Source organism: Molothrus ater, chromosome 15 (assembly GCF_012460135.2).
Source record: "Molothrus ater isolate BHLD 08-10-18 breed brown headed cowbird chromosome 15, BPBGC_Mater_1.1, whole genome shotgun sequence".
Lineage (NCBI taxonomy): Eukaryota > Metazoa > Chordata > Aves > Passeriformes > Icteridae > Molothrus > Molothrus ater.
This window is the reverse complement of record NC_050492.2, coordinates 8,997,186-9,011,867: the sequence shown is the minus strand read 5'-3', so window position 1 is coordinate 9,011,867 and position 14,682 is coordinate 8,997,186. Positions and strand designations below refer to the sequence as shown.

The following is a 14,682-nucleotide window of genomic DNA, read 5'->3' as shown; positions in this document are numbered from 1 at the left end:
TCTGACTTTTAGTCTGGCGTGAGTCAAACTCTAAGAGCAAAATGTAAATGAAATTGCTGCCTGTGGCTGGCTTTCCACTTGTACCAGATTGCAGGAGCACCCTCGGGGGGACAGCCCTGCTCTGAGTGTCAGGTCCTACAGGGGGACACAGTCACAGCCCCACACAGCCTTCCTGGGAAAGACAAAGAGGCATAAAATGAGAGAAGGGGATGGGATATTTTGTCAGCAAAGCCCCTGCTCCTGCTGCTTCCCTTCTGAGGGCTGCAGATGCTCATTCCAGCTGGGCTTAGCCTACAGCTGAGTCTGGAAGGTGCTTCAGTTGCTGCTGCAAACAGACTCCTCATTCTTTCCCATCATTCAGCAATGAGACAATTCCTTGCTTATTCACCCCATCAGTACAGCCCTCCATGTCCACAAACCTTTCCTCTGATTCCCTCATTTCCAACAAATTTCTTCCATTGATACAGAAACCAAAAGGCAAAATGAGTTTGTATATGCATGACAATTTCACTTCTGCCAGCCCCCAGCATCGCAGCTCTCCAGCAGCCAGCAAACACCACCCCCAGACTGGAAAATCAGCTGAAATGTGATTTCTGTGAGGGCCCCAGTGTGATTCCTCGGGCTATCAGAGAGTGCTGCCACCTGCCTCAGTGTAAGGTAATTCTGTTTGCTGAAGCAGCTGTTGTCCACTTAATTATCAAGAGGTGAAAACCCTTGGCTAAGCCAAAGACTTTATGAAACAATTAAAAAGAAGCCAGTGAGCAGTCTCAGAGGCCAGTAATGGCATCCTGTGTTGCCCCATCAGGAAGCAGAGAGTTAGACTGAGTTTCAACTCTCAGGTCACATTTTCCAACAGGCAGCTGTGAGCCAGGGGCAGCAGTGACATCTCCCTTGGTGTCAGGTGTGGCTGCAACTTCACCATCACTGAACATCCTCTAATGCTTGGGATGGAAAACACTGCAGGTGCCTGTCAGGGCTGGTGGGATGCTGGGTGGGAGCTGTGGCTGTTGATGGAGTGGAGGAGGCGCAGCCACTCTTGGCACACTCTGGTTGTGCCAGTGCCATGCCCTTGCCACTCCCAGCCTGTGCTCCTGGAGCTCAGCTATTTATGCTCCTTTATTTACACTCCTCCTTCCTCCTGGTGTGTTGGTATGAGCTGTTTTTGGAGCTGTTGTGCACCACACACAGAGGACTGGGGAGATGCTCGCAGGCTTCAGATCAGAGCAGTGACCTCAGTCCTCACGGCTCAGCAGACATCTTGCTCTTGCTGTGCCAATAAATGTGCCTTGTGGCTGGCTGTGCCCTGGCATCCTTGTGACTCAGCTTGAAATCTCAGCCATGGGTCCTTTTGCTGCTAGGAGAGAGCTGGTGCTGAGCAGGTGATGCTCGTGGCAGAGGGATGAGTATCCCCAGCCTGCCTCTGGCCACACAGTGATGCTGCTTGGCCTGTGCTGCTCCAGAGCTGCTCCCCGTGGGATGGATTAAAAAACCTGCTTGGAACCAGCTCATTGCTCGTGGCTCTCCAGAATAGCCCTTCAGGGGGGCTGGAGCGTGCCAGGTCTGTGTGCTGGTCTCTGTGTGTGTCAAGGACTCCTGTGTCCCCCAGCATGGCACCTGGCTCAAGCTGGCTTTGGAAATGCAGGGCACAAGGGCTGGCATCCCTGCTGCTGTGCTTTATCCCCCAAACTTACTCCTTTTAAAGCTGGAGCTGCAAAAATTGCTGATTTCCCTCTTTTAGAAATGCTTTATTTATCCTGCTTTCTTATTAAGGGCAGGAATTCATCCCCTGCCTGACAGTCGCTCTGTGGAGTGTCAGTGTTATTTGTGGTATCCCACACAACAAACACCTATTTATAGCTGAGCATTCTTGGAAGGGGTTTTGGTACCTTGTTGTCTGCAGGGAATTTTCTCTCTTGCAGGGTACAGCACTCCAGCCTGCACAGGGAGATGTTTGGATGGAGCACAGCACGTGGCAGGTCCATTCCCACATGGATGGCTGGTGTCCTCAGCAGCTCTCTCTTGGGAATAATTCTCCTAGGAGTTATGGCTGCAGATGTGTTATTTTGCTTTCTTGACCTGCCATTTTTTCCCCCTGGAAAAACTCCATTCCATTGATCTGACCATTTGGAGCTCATTGCAGGGCTGCTGATGACCAGGTGGAACAGCAGCATTTTAACCTCTGCATTTTCTCCTCGTGCTCAGTGTCAGCATTATAAAGTGCCTCTTAAAATGTAAGCACAGGCAGTCAATTACTTTAATCTTTATTACATCTGAATGTACAGCAGCTACTCCTGAGGAAAAACACTGCATCTGATACTCAGCAGAGTGGGTTTAGCTGGGAAACACCACCCCAGCACTTCGGGAAATGCCAAAATCCCACTTTGGGAAACTCCATCCCAGCACTGCACAGAGCAGCAGAGCTCAGACCCCCCCAGGACTCGTTTCTCAAGGCACCCACAGCACTAACAGTACCACCAGCACCTGACTTCTGATTTTGGAAGGGAGCTGCATTCCTCTGACCCCCTAATTCCCCTATAAACTCTGGTGTTTGCATGATTTATACCCGATGCAGACAAGGTCCAGGATCTGTGCCCCTAGCACCCTCTCATGGATGAGGGATGGGTATGGGCAGAGCTGTGGGCCCACCCTGTGCCCCCAAAACTTGGCTGGGGCCTGGGCACCTCCCCACCATGTCTTCCTGCTGGATCTCCAGCATATTTGGCCAGCTCAGGAGAAGGAAGAGCTGCCTGCAACCAGCACCAGTCCCAACTCATCCCAAGCTAAGTTGCCATGGGAAAATGTACCTGTTTAAACCCTCCATGAAAAATGCCTAGTTAGACCCTCCACAAGTCTAGTTTTCAGTTGTGCATTAAACAAACAGGGAATGAGTTTGTCAGATAGAGTTTGGGATGGGCAGGACAGCAGAGGCAGTGCTTGTGAAACCCTCTGGATCAGGCAGGGTCGAGACTGGCTGCAGTGGGATTTTTCCCTTGTTTTGTGGGTTAGTCATAGGTTTGTTTATTTTTTTAGGGATTTTTTTTCTTATTCATCTGTTGCAATCACAGCCGACACATCATTTCACAGCCCTACATGGAAATCCAAGACCAAGGAACTATTTTTAGTGTACAAAATGTCTCTCCTAAATGTATTAACTTTGGAAGAGTAAATATTAAATATGGTCTCATCACATTAGAGGCATTTATGCAGAAGTACAGCACCAGTGGTTTTAATGGTTAGGGGAAATTATGTTATACCACCAGCACTTAATCAAACACAATAAAACAAGGTCTTACTGCAATTCTTTCAGGATAAGCTGAAGGAAAATTAATTCCTTTCCACATCCGTTGCTGATGATTTACTGACACCAGGGGGTATTTGACCCATTAGTATTTATGGTGGCACTTGCAATCTGTATGCAAAACATATAAGGACTAGCCTAACATTTATTTTGCAATTAAATTGAAATGATTCTTTGGCTACTCACTCCAAACCCACTCCAAACCAAGGCATTCAGCACCATCTGTGCTGAGGATACTATAGGCAAGCCCTGAGTGAGTACCATAGTGAAGCCCTATGTGCTCTCACTGCCTACAAATACATGTTTAATAATAGCTTTTTGTAACTTTATTGAGGAATCATTTCTCAGGTTGGGCTGTAGGACAGTGTGGTGCTGCTGGTGGAGCCCCAGTGCCCCAGGTCTGCCTGTCCCTGCCCTGCCAGCAGTGCCCTTCATGGCTGGTGGCTCTCCTCTGGTGATGGTGAGGGGCAGTGGGGTTGCTGCCTGGGTTTGGTACTCAGGACTGGGGTCCTGGCCTCGTGGAAATCCCTCCTGCACCTCACTCCTTCAGAAGGCAGCTTGGGGTTTAGCAGGTGTCTGTCTAAACAGAAAGATGTCAGCTATGAGCTGCTGGGCTGTTCTTGGTGAGTTGGTCAGCTTGGTTGTTTTATCTCCTGTGAAATGGGGTCTCTGGGAGAGGAGGTGACATACAGAGGTGATGTAGTCTTTTCAGCAGCCCAAAATTCTCTGCCTTTGCTTGCAGGCACTTCTGTTCATTGCCCATTTCCATGATACATCCACCTGGACCATCCCAGCCATCTCTGGTCTAATGCAGGTGCCAGCAGGCAGGGATGCATCTTCCCAGGAATTTGGCCAGCTCTCTCTTCCATGAGCCTTAAATATTTTGGAGACAAAATCCTTGCCAGTTTGTAAAGATGATGCCTCATGTTCCCCAGCATCAGATCTCTGAGATCCATCTGGGCTTGTCATCATCCCCTTGGACATTTTGGGGCTGGGAAAGGGGTTGCTGATTCAAGTTAAACAATAACAGTCAGGCTGGCCTTGCTCCTTGCTTTATGGAATTGAACTCCTGAATATCTCCCTGCCTTGAACAGGTGAAAAACTTGCTAGAGAAGGCAACTCTTGAACTGGCTTTTTGACAGGTTCATGCATATTGCTGTGGGCATCACACCTGCACTGAGGGGCTCTGGGGACTAGACTGGAGTTTGAGTTCATCACTGGGGCGCCTGGAGAGCTGTGAGCAAGAACACAGCCCAGTAACAAAATCCTTAGTTTTTAGCAATAAACCAATCATTTCCCTTTTCATTGAAGAGCTAAATGTGAGGCCCATGGTGGTTGCTCCATCCCCAGAAGACCCATCTCAGATGAATGGTTTTGCTCTGACTTCACTATGCACCATGACCTACCTGATTAATCACTTAACCAACAAATTGAATTAAGTATGTCTACTAAATAGCTCCTTTTCCTTCAGCAGCTTGGGCACTTGGGCAATTTTACAGAAGAAAAATGTGCCAGTAAAGGCCAAAAAAGGTGGAAGAGCCATTCCTTAATTACTCGAATATTTGCTGAAGAAGGCAGCACCCTTGCCTGTGGCCTCCAAACCAGCCAAGCATGCACAAGATGTGGATCCCATTCAAGTTTTTAAAGCTGTGTGATGAGCCCTGTGCTCCCACCACACTCCACAGGTGGAGGGTCAGGCCACAGCCCATATCAGCAGAGTCACAGAATTGGGCTGGAAGGGACCTTAGAGACCATATAGTTCCCACCTCCTCCCATGGGCAGGGATGCCACTCACTGGATTGGCTGCTGGTTGGCACCAGCAGGATGCAAGGAGTGTCTCACAAACAGGAACACATCACTGTAGTATTTTGGATTTCACAGCTTGCTTTTGCTCCCATGAATAGCAGATCAGGCAGTGTGTTTCCCTGCCTGTTAAACCAGCTCCTGGTGCAAGAAGCTGTTTCTCTGAGCATCCTGTCTCACAGCAGGACTTCCTCTGTGGGCTTTGCTCCAAGTCTGCAAAACAAGACTTAAATCTCCACCAGAAAGGTGGCTACATTGAATTACAGAAACTTTCAGGCATGGGGAACTTTGTGAACATCCTCTTGCTTGGACTTGCTCTTCCAGCTGTTACAAACGTCTCCAGTTGTGTTTCCCCAAGAGCTGGCTAAGATTTGGCAATGGAAATGCAATGAAAGTTTAAAAATGTGCTGCCCACAGGCAGAGTGGCTGCATCAGCAGGGCTGGACCAGCCCTGCATCCCCACAGAGCTGCATCCCTGGGATGAGCTTGCTCTGTGTGACCATGCTCACTACACCAACACGAGGTACACAGAAAACACTGCTTTATTGACTGCATTAGCCAACACATTGAGGAATGCAAAGGGGTTTCTTTTCATAAGCAATGGGCCATGGTCCCAATGTGTATTAAAGCATACACTGTATCTAAACAGGATGAAAATAATGGCAGACAGAGCTATTCCAAGGCAACACAAATAGCATGCATAATACAGTCTCACACAGAACGAGTTTGATAACATTATATTGCTTTAAGGATTAACTAACATGGAAAATGTACAAAAAGGAGAAATAGGTTTTTGCATTAATGAAAAATACATTTTTTCTCTACAAAGGAATTTCTAATACAAGAAAATAAATATTGCAACATAAGCCAAAAATAATTTAAAATTGCTCTTTTCAATATATTTTCAATATTTCTCTTTTGTATTAACAAATGGCACATCACGTTCTTTGAAACAAAGAAAACAGAAGGGTTTCTCCTCCTGCGACATTCATATCGTTTCCTGTAACTGATGTGAAGTGGATTGGTTTGCATGTGGAATGGTGCAAACTGCAGGGGATTTCCTTAAAGAACAACCAAACCTCATGCCCTGCCCTGTAGCAGCATCGTCCTGCAGCCTGCATCCATCCTGGCTCCATTCTGCATCCAGCCTTGGGGTGAGCTCCATGGGACAGTAGGCATCCTAATCCATAAAATAGGTGCAAGTGAAAAAAAATATAAAAGAAAAGAAAAATGAAAAAAAAAAAAAATCAAAAGATGGGTGTGGGGAAAATGGGAGTGTGGAATGGGAGCTGTCCCGGGGAAACTCCCTCAGCCATCAGGGCTGGGGCTGGTGAGGGGCTGTGCTCCATCAGGGAATGATGCTTTCTGCATCCTCATCTCAACAGTGGCTGCTTCTCCAAGGAAACAGGTGCTCTTACAGTGCAAATGTCAATTCCTGCAGTTTATACATCTTAAAAGATAACATTTCTGTACTAAAATAAACCTTTTTTTCTTCTCTTTCTATTCATTTCAAAATACATTTACATTAACATCAAAAATATTTTCCTTGTGCATTTTCTCTCCAGAACAGCAGACTCCCCTGCTCCCAGGACGCTCCAGGCAGGGGATGCTCTGGGGTGGCTGCAGCCATCCTGCCATGGTCCAGCCCTTGCTCAGCCCCAAAGCTCACCAGAGCCCTTTTCCTCCTCTCTATTCCTGCCATCCCATTCTTCTCCCTGTGCCCCACCAGCTTGCTTAGCTTTCCCCCCATCTCCTGATGGCAAAACACGATGCCTGATGTTTTGGGAGTGTTTCAAACTGTGCTATTGCCCAATGTTGGAGGTGCCAGGTTGGTTGTTCTTTAAAGTTTCCCCATTTTTGCTTTCCTGTACTGAGAAGACAAGTAGTGCAGAAGCTGATGAATGGAACTGTGTACAGTGAAATTTGTGGATTGCTTTTTTTTTAACCATAATTGAGTGAAGCACACGGAAGCAAGATTCATTAAAAGGCAGCATATTGATTATTGTTATGACTCGTATACTAGGATACTGGAGCTAAAGCTAGCAAGCCTGATAAGATAAACTAAGTCCTATTTACTGTATTTAACATTATCTGAACATACTGAGCCTTAATTAATGAGCAGATTTTCATTTCCAAACCTCAATGGATTATGCTAATTTATAACAAAGGTAGTTCCTGTTTTGTTGGTATTTTGTTGTTTTTTTGTTTTCTTTTTTTTTCCCCCACTAATAACTTGTGTCACATTTTCCCATCTGAGGAAGATTCCTTCCCAGGCACGGTCAGTCTCAGCCAGGTGAGTGTTGGGCTTAGGCAGGACTGGGCATCCCACCCACAGCCCCCACCGGTCGCCGTGTCTGGGATCAGCTGGGCTGTCATCGCTGATCTTCGCTGCAATTTGATCAATAATAAGGACTTTGGAAGGCTGATAAAGATGATGATCTACTCTAAAACATCAATCGAAATAGTCTCAGAGTTTCAAAAAGAAAGCTCACAGTGAAATGAGCAAAAAGCATCGGAAACCAAAATGGCAGGATGCGGTCTCGGAGCAGCAGCATCCCTCGGAGCAAGCTTGGAACCTAACGCCGCAGCAGTGTGGTATGAGTGTGTCTTTAGTCCTTGGTTGCTAAATAACTTCCAATTTTTTTTTTTTCATAATGACAAGTTTCCGGTTTCTGGCTGTGCTGCTTGACTGTCAAAATATTTCTTTGGCATCCACAAAATTCTTTGACTGATTGGTTTGACAATTGCAAGGTTTTTTTGTTTAGTGATGGGTTTTAACCGGTTGCAGAAGTGTCCCAGGTTTGGGTTGGTTTTGTGGTTTTTTTTTTTTAGTTTTTTTTAAAACATTTTTTATTTTTAAAAAACAACAACAACAAAAGTTTCAGTGAATTCCTTTTTTTTTTTTGTTCCCTGAGCTCACACTGGGGTCACTCCAATAAAACACGTAGCATGACTTAACTGTGACCTTTGAAGCCAAAACCGAAGTAATGGTGCAATTAAGTGCAAACATGGAAATTCGCCTGACTTATAGGTAACATGGGCTTTTAAACAACATTTAAGGCTTATTGGGGACATTTTATGCATTAAATTATTGTAGTATTTATAATGTCAGCTTCTGTGAATCACCCCCCCACAACGAGTCAACAGCTTGTAACCAGGATTTAAGGTCAAAAAAAAAACCAAAACAAAACAAAGGATGGAGAGGAATAAATTCACCATTTCCATTGTAGCATTTAGAAGGAAAACATAATGGTGGTGGCAACATAGTTTCCCCTCAGTGACGGCACATTTGGCCTTGGGGCCATGGTTTTGGTTTGCAAGGGGGATTTCAAATGTACTGCCCTGGCATGGTAGGACCACGGCAGCATTGGAGGGAAGCATGGGCAAAAAAATTGCTCAGCCTCCTGGGTTACACCAACCCTGACTCCCCATGGTGGTTTTAAAGGATGCTTTCTTCCTCCATCCTGCCCCACATTTCCATTCTCCACTTGGTGATCCATTCACCTGAGTAAATCACTTCAGTGTTTCAAAGAACCTCACTAGGGGCATGAACGGGGAGGACTTTTGCATCCTGGCCCCTGGACGGATCCCAACCAGATGGAAAGGTGAGGGGAAAAATAATGACCAAGAGGTTTTTTTCCCTAAAAATAGAAATGTAACATTGCTCTCTTCCACCCCAAGCGTTTTCCTCCAACAAGCTTTTTGTGCTTTAGTCATTATTTATTTTAGAATCGCTTATTTTGCTTCCTTCTCTCCGTACACACAGGTGGGAACTTCCCCTCCCACAGCTGGCCACTGCCGGACCCTCTATTGCTCCCTGCTCTGAGGGCAACCGTCCCAGGCAGAAATCTGCCCCTCATTAAATAATGCCCATTAACTGAACTGTCATCCCTGCAGAAAGCACAGGCACCGGCACCCTCCACCCTCTCAGTGCCCTCAACATTGGTCCTGCCGGGTGCCGGCTCACGTTCCCAGGCAGTGGGGTCTGGCAGGGAGCCGGGGAGGGACCACTGCTGTCACAGTCGTCGATGTCGGTGAAGCTGAAGCTGTATCTCAGGCGTATCGAGAAGAGAAAGACAACAGTGCCGAATTTCCAACTATATACACATATTAAAAACCCCCCTCGCCGTGATACCAGGCAGAAATTGGACATGGCAGTTGGAACTGGGCTGAGGCCTCACGCAGCCGGCGCGGTCAGAGGAGTTAGGAGGCCAGGATGCTCATCCTGACGATGTCCTCGCCGGCCGCCTCCAGCTGGCCCCGCTGCGCCCGGCCGCCGCGGGACTCCCCGTCCGAGTCGCTCATCTCGGCATCGGAGAAGTATCCGTCCGTGTCGGCCTCGAAGCGCCGCAGGGGAGCTCCGCCAGCGCCCTCGGCCTTGGGGGGCTGTGACCGCCGCGCCCCCCGGCTCTCCTTTGGTAATTTGAACCGCACGATGGTTTTAGGGCTACCTATGGAGTCAGGCACTTTGGCCGCGGGGCTGGGCTCCGGCTGAGCGCAGCGCGGCGTCTCCTCCTCCTCCTTGCTGGCGCAGCCCCGTGTCCCAGCAGGGGGATGAGGCTCGCTGGCTTTCTGGAGAGAGCCCTTCCTGGCCACCTTTTTGGCCTCCCCTGTCCCTTTGCGGTCGGCGGGGAGCTTTGCCGCCCCTTTTTCCGACTTGCTGGGTCTGGAATCCAGAGCGAAGGGCTTGGCGGGATCCTCCGACAAGCTGCTGGCGTTGTTAGTCCAGGGCTCTGAGCCCTCCGGGTGGCCCCCGCCCACTGCACAGGGGCTGCTCCTCGGCAGCTTTTTCTTAGTGTTCGTTCTCGTTCTGCTTTTCACTTTCTTTGTGGTCTCGCTCTGCCTGAACGGGGACCTGAGGGAATGGTCCATCATGAAGCTCAGCAAGGTCTCCTCATCCTGGAGGAGCTCCTCGGAGAGGCCAGGGGTGCTGGCCTCGTGGTGGGCGTTGTTGAGTGACCACTCGCTCATCGCCATGTTCTCCGCAGTGATCTGCACTGACTGTGCCAACCAGCTGTTGAAGAAGGTCCCATCGATGGGGAAGGAGGTTGACAAGCCTGGGAAAAACACAAGAGTGGAAGATTGCTTCAGAAGCCAGGAACAGCCATGTTGCCCTCTGTCACCATCACCCACTCCACCAAAACTCCCTGGCACTGGAGAAACACTTGAAAGATCAACTACAACACACCACACCAGACACAGAGCAGGGGTTACTCCAGCACTAGAGCTGAACCTGGGGTGCACGGCACAACAACCCAAACAGTCCCTCACATCCACCGCTCCACAAACCTCTCTGAACCCAAACCAAGCTTCCTCCTTCAGCGAAGATCCCAGCACAGGTGGAAACATTCTCAGGCAAAGGTGGACGACAAACAATTCAAGTGTAAGTTAAAAAATATGGTGATAGGGCAAGACAGGGGAATGACAGGTTCCCCAGGAAGCAGCTGCTGCAAGGCAACCCCCAGAGCCAGGCAGCCAGCAAGGTAATAGGACCACTGCTACATCTGCAGGTCTGAGAACATCTGAGAAGGCATGGAAACTGAAGAAGAGGAGCAGAGATGAAGGCTGGAATGGAAAAAGCTGAAAAACTTCCTGATAATGATCACTGAGAGCAAGAGTGAGCACTGTGGGCTGGGCTAATTGGGTCCAATTAGTAATGGGAAAGGTGCACACCTACACAGGCACAGGCAGTTTTAATCTCTGAAACAGAAACCCACGGGTTCCACATCTGAGTTGGTTTTATGGATGGAGGAAAAATGAGGTTTGATTTTGGATTTCAGGAAGAGCTTTCCTTTGAAACAGTCAGTCTGGCAACAGAGAGGGAAAGAGCAGTGGCCTGGGCAGGGTGACTCATGCTGATAGCAGTGTCAGCCTTACATCACCCTCACCTGTGAGCAGCAACACAGGCTGTGACCCTGCACCTCCTGCAACTCACCCCAGCCTTTTTGGAGAAGACAGCACCCATCCTGACAGCAGCCCAAGGCAGGGAAGGTGAAGCAGGAGCAAGGATGAAGTTTGGCCATTGTGTGGTACCCAAACACCAAAAAGCCCAAGTTTTGTGGGCAAGAGCACTGCCCAGCTCACCTTCCCCAGCCCTGCTCTGATGACAGCAGCCCCAAGGGATGCTTCAAGCCCTTCACAAAATGCAGGAGGTAACAAGACCTTGGTGAAGCTTTGGGTCAAGTTGCCTGGTTTCCCAAGCTCATAGCCATGCAGTCTTCCTCTGAGATTCTCCAGCCTCCATTGTTTGCTGGATTTTGCCCCAGTAAATCCAAAACTTCTTAGCAAAGAACAGAGCAGAGACAGAATGAGTGCAAAAGCCCCATTTCCAAAGGTCCAACAGCTCTGAGATGACCAGAAAGCAGCATAGTCAGGTGAGCAATGTGCAAACCAGAGCAAGGCAGGGAGGTCCAGACCACCAGACCTCCTACGGAAATGTTCTGTACCCCCTGGAGGGTTTTACAGCATCTCCAGACTGCCTGAGAGCCTCAAAGGACCAGCACTCCCCCTGTGCCCTGGCAGCTAGGCACACATGAACTCATCACCTTCTGCCTCTGCTGCTGGAGGTGGCAGCACCAGAGGAAGTAAAGCAACAACCCAATTCCATGTAAAAACCATATGCAGTTGTCAAGGACCTTGTCCAAAACAACCTTTTAGGTGATGGGGACCTGCTGGAGGTGGCTGCAGCATGTGTAGAGCCAGGCTCCTCACCCCTGAGCAAATTCAAGAGATGGATGAGCTTTGTGCCTGACTCCTGGATGCTCCTGCACCACTGGCACAACCAGCATGGCCATACATGCCATGGATGGTACACAAAACCTCACAGCCCACGTGCTGTACTCACCATCACTGCACAGCACAGAAGGCACAGGGCAGCAGCCCTACCATGGGGTGGGTAAGTCTGATTTTATCACCTGAAAGTGAAATCCCGCTCCAGCAGCACGTCACCGGTTTGTAAGACATTCTCCCAATCCTGCAGCTACAGGGGGACTTTTAAATCCCCTGCCCTGCCAGCGAGCATGTTTCTGAGCCAGTCTCTCTAGTAGGACCTGGATGATTCAGGCTGATTCCCACAAAAGTGAGATGGAAAGTGTAACTCCACCGTGTTACATGCAGGAGGGATCAGGGGCTGGGACTCTTAACCCTGCTCCCCAAAAGAGGGAGCCTCCAGCATCGCGGGTCAGCTCTGCGCCATAAAATCAGACTTACCCAGTTGTCCCAAAACAGTTTCGTTGATCGATTTCCTTTTCTCTGTCTTCTCAGGACTATTTTTTCTACCATCTCTTCCTTTCCTTCTTGGGTCACTTTTCTTACCCTTTGTCTTCTTCCCAGTTTGTTCTGGTATTTTTTAGAAAAAAAGGAAAACGCTGTGTGAGACGAGGCATCAGGGATGCTGCGGTGAGCGAGTTCCCCGGGGCACACCCCTGCAGTGGAGACCTGCAAACACCTCCAAGCCAAAGGGAGAGCAAGGGCCATTCTTTGGCCAGCTGTAGGCTAGGGTCTCTACATCTAAGAAAATCTGAATCCTGTAGGTTATAAAAAAAATGAGATTTTAGCCTTAGAGAAGAGTGGCCACAATGGCAGCCCCACTGAAGGCAGGTGGCTTGCTGGAGATTCTACAGCCACAGACCTGGAGCAGGACTATGGGGTGAGGACCCACTAGGGAGTAACCCCAAATCCTGCTCAGACACCTTGCAGAAGCCATAGTGACCTACAAACCTGGTGCTGTGTCACCCATCACCAACAAGAGCATCTCCAGAAGGGATTCAGCTGCACAGCCAGACTGACAGAGCAAAGGTACCAGCAGTTTTAAAGCCAACCTTGATCTGACCTTTTGGCAAAACTGTGCAGGAGTGAAAAAACCCCAAAGTGATATAGGTACATGAAGTAGGAAAGAAGACCAGGACTGTCTATGGAAAGGCAGGGATCTAACTCTTTGCTATAAAGACATTCAGCTAAAAATTAGCATTTCCTAAATGGCTTTGAACTTCTACTGGATTTATTCCTCTTGGGTAAACGGGACAAATACCCTATAAAAGTACAACTTGTATTGCCAAGTAAAATACTTTCAGCAGTTTTTACTTACTCTGTTAGGCCATTCTCCCCCAGAAATCCATGCTAAAACTACTGTTAATGTTCAGAGAAGGAAGGATATCGCCCTAAAACCAAAATGTGGGTGGCTCATGGAAATGGAGGCAAAACAGGCAGTTTTTCATAGTCTGGCCCATTGGCTAAACAATGATCTTAAGGAAGAAATCAGTTTATTGTGTGAGCCAGCAGCAAATCCTCAGCAGAGAGGCCATGGGGTGGATAGGTCAGAGGGAATAACCTCGGTTCTCCCCCTGCAGCAGCAGTGGAAATGTACTGGGTGGGCAGGGGAGGGAATTTGCATTGCACCTGCCTGAGTCTGAATTAACAGAGGATTTACAGTCCTGGAGTTGCCAGCCAGGAACCCCTCCTGACCAAAGGACTTACAAGAAAGAAAGAAAGAGAGGCAAAAGCAAATTTGGTATTTGCTACGTTCCTGCCAAGTAATGGGAGGAAGGCAGACACATTTTTCACTTCGCTTACAAAATCAAAATCTAACTTTGTTTAGACAGCACAACGGGGCTAAAGAGAAACCCGAGCAGCACTTTTTGAAGAGGAACCTGTCAAAATAGTAGCCGTGTTTCAAAGCCAGACAGTGTTTACTTTCCACTCAGTGCAAGAAAAATACAGGGAAGAGAGGAAGGTTCATTTTACACGGGAAGTTCTCACTGATTTTATTAAGAATCTCCTGCTTAAATGATCATTTGACAGCGGGAAAAATAAACCTCTCCTGTTCTTAGTTTTGTGTGGGAGCCAGTCCAAAAAAACCTTTGTGCCAAAACCATCTTTGGAACAACCCCAACAGATCTCAGTTGATGGCTACTGTAACAGCAGCTAAAAACTGGCCTCATCCTGGTGAAATAATGGAGACTTCTTCCTTTCTCCCAGGAACCCCAGCAATGGATGGGGGAACATTCTGGTCAGGAGCTGTGGGGGAGGATGCTAACAGAACCATTCCCCCCCTTCCAAACCAGTGAGTGCTTTGTAGTGCTGGAAAAGGCAGCAGTGAGTTATCCAAAGCTTTGGTTTCACTGGATGCTGAGTATCTGCAGCTCCTGGTGTGGTCTTGGCAGGGGAACTCCTCGTGAGCTCAGGACACTCCACAGACTGATGCTGAAAGGCACTCGGGTCCCTAATGTCCCCCTGGCATGGGAAGGACCCAGATGCCCAAAACACCTGGAGATGCCAGGACCAAATTCCTGGAGCTGGGTTGTTTCCCTGGCAGCAAGAACTCATGGAAGCTGGGTCCCAGAGGAAGCAGTCAGTCCCTGCTCAGGCTCAACCAGTAAGTCCATCCTGGGAGAGACAAGCAGCTCAGCTCGGTTGGTTCAGAGTGGAAAAGTGCAAACACCAGCCAGGTAGGGCAGGAGAGAAGAGCATCTGCATCATAAGGTCTGAAGTGATCCCTACACACCAATCCCTGTCCAAGCAACCCTCCCACTGTGGGTTTGTCTCTGATCACTCACCTTTAGGCAGAACAAACACCATGGGCA

At 48.5% G+C, this 14,682-nt stretch overlaps 1 protein-coding gene across 1 annotated transcript in view; it reads right to left on the bottom strand.

Annotated features, from left to right (window-relative positions):
* Positions 1-5,625: 5,625 nt before the first annotated feature.
* The window catches only part of JADE2 (jade family PHD finger 2), a 71,600-nt gene continuing 62,543 nt past the window's right edge, over positions 5,626-14,682 (bottom strand). The window contains 2 exon segments of the mRNA XM_036391449.1: positions 5,626-10,158; positions 12,311-12,439. Coding sequence (XP_036247342.1) covers positions 9,305-10,158; positions 12,311-12,439 — 983 coding nt within the window. The 3' untranslated portion in view covers positions 5,626-9,304.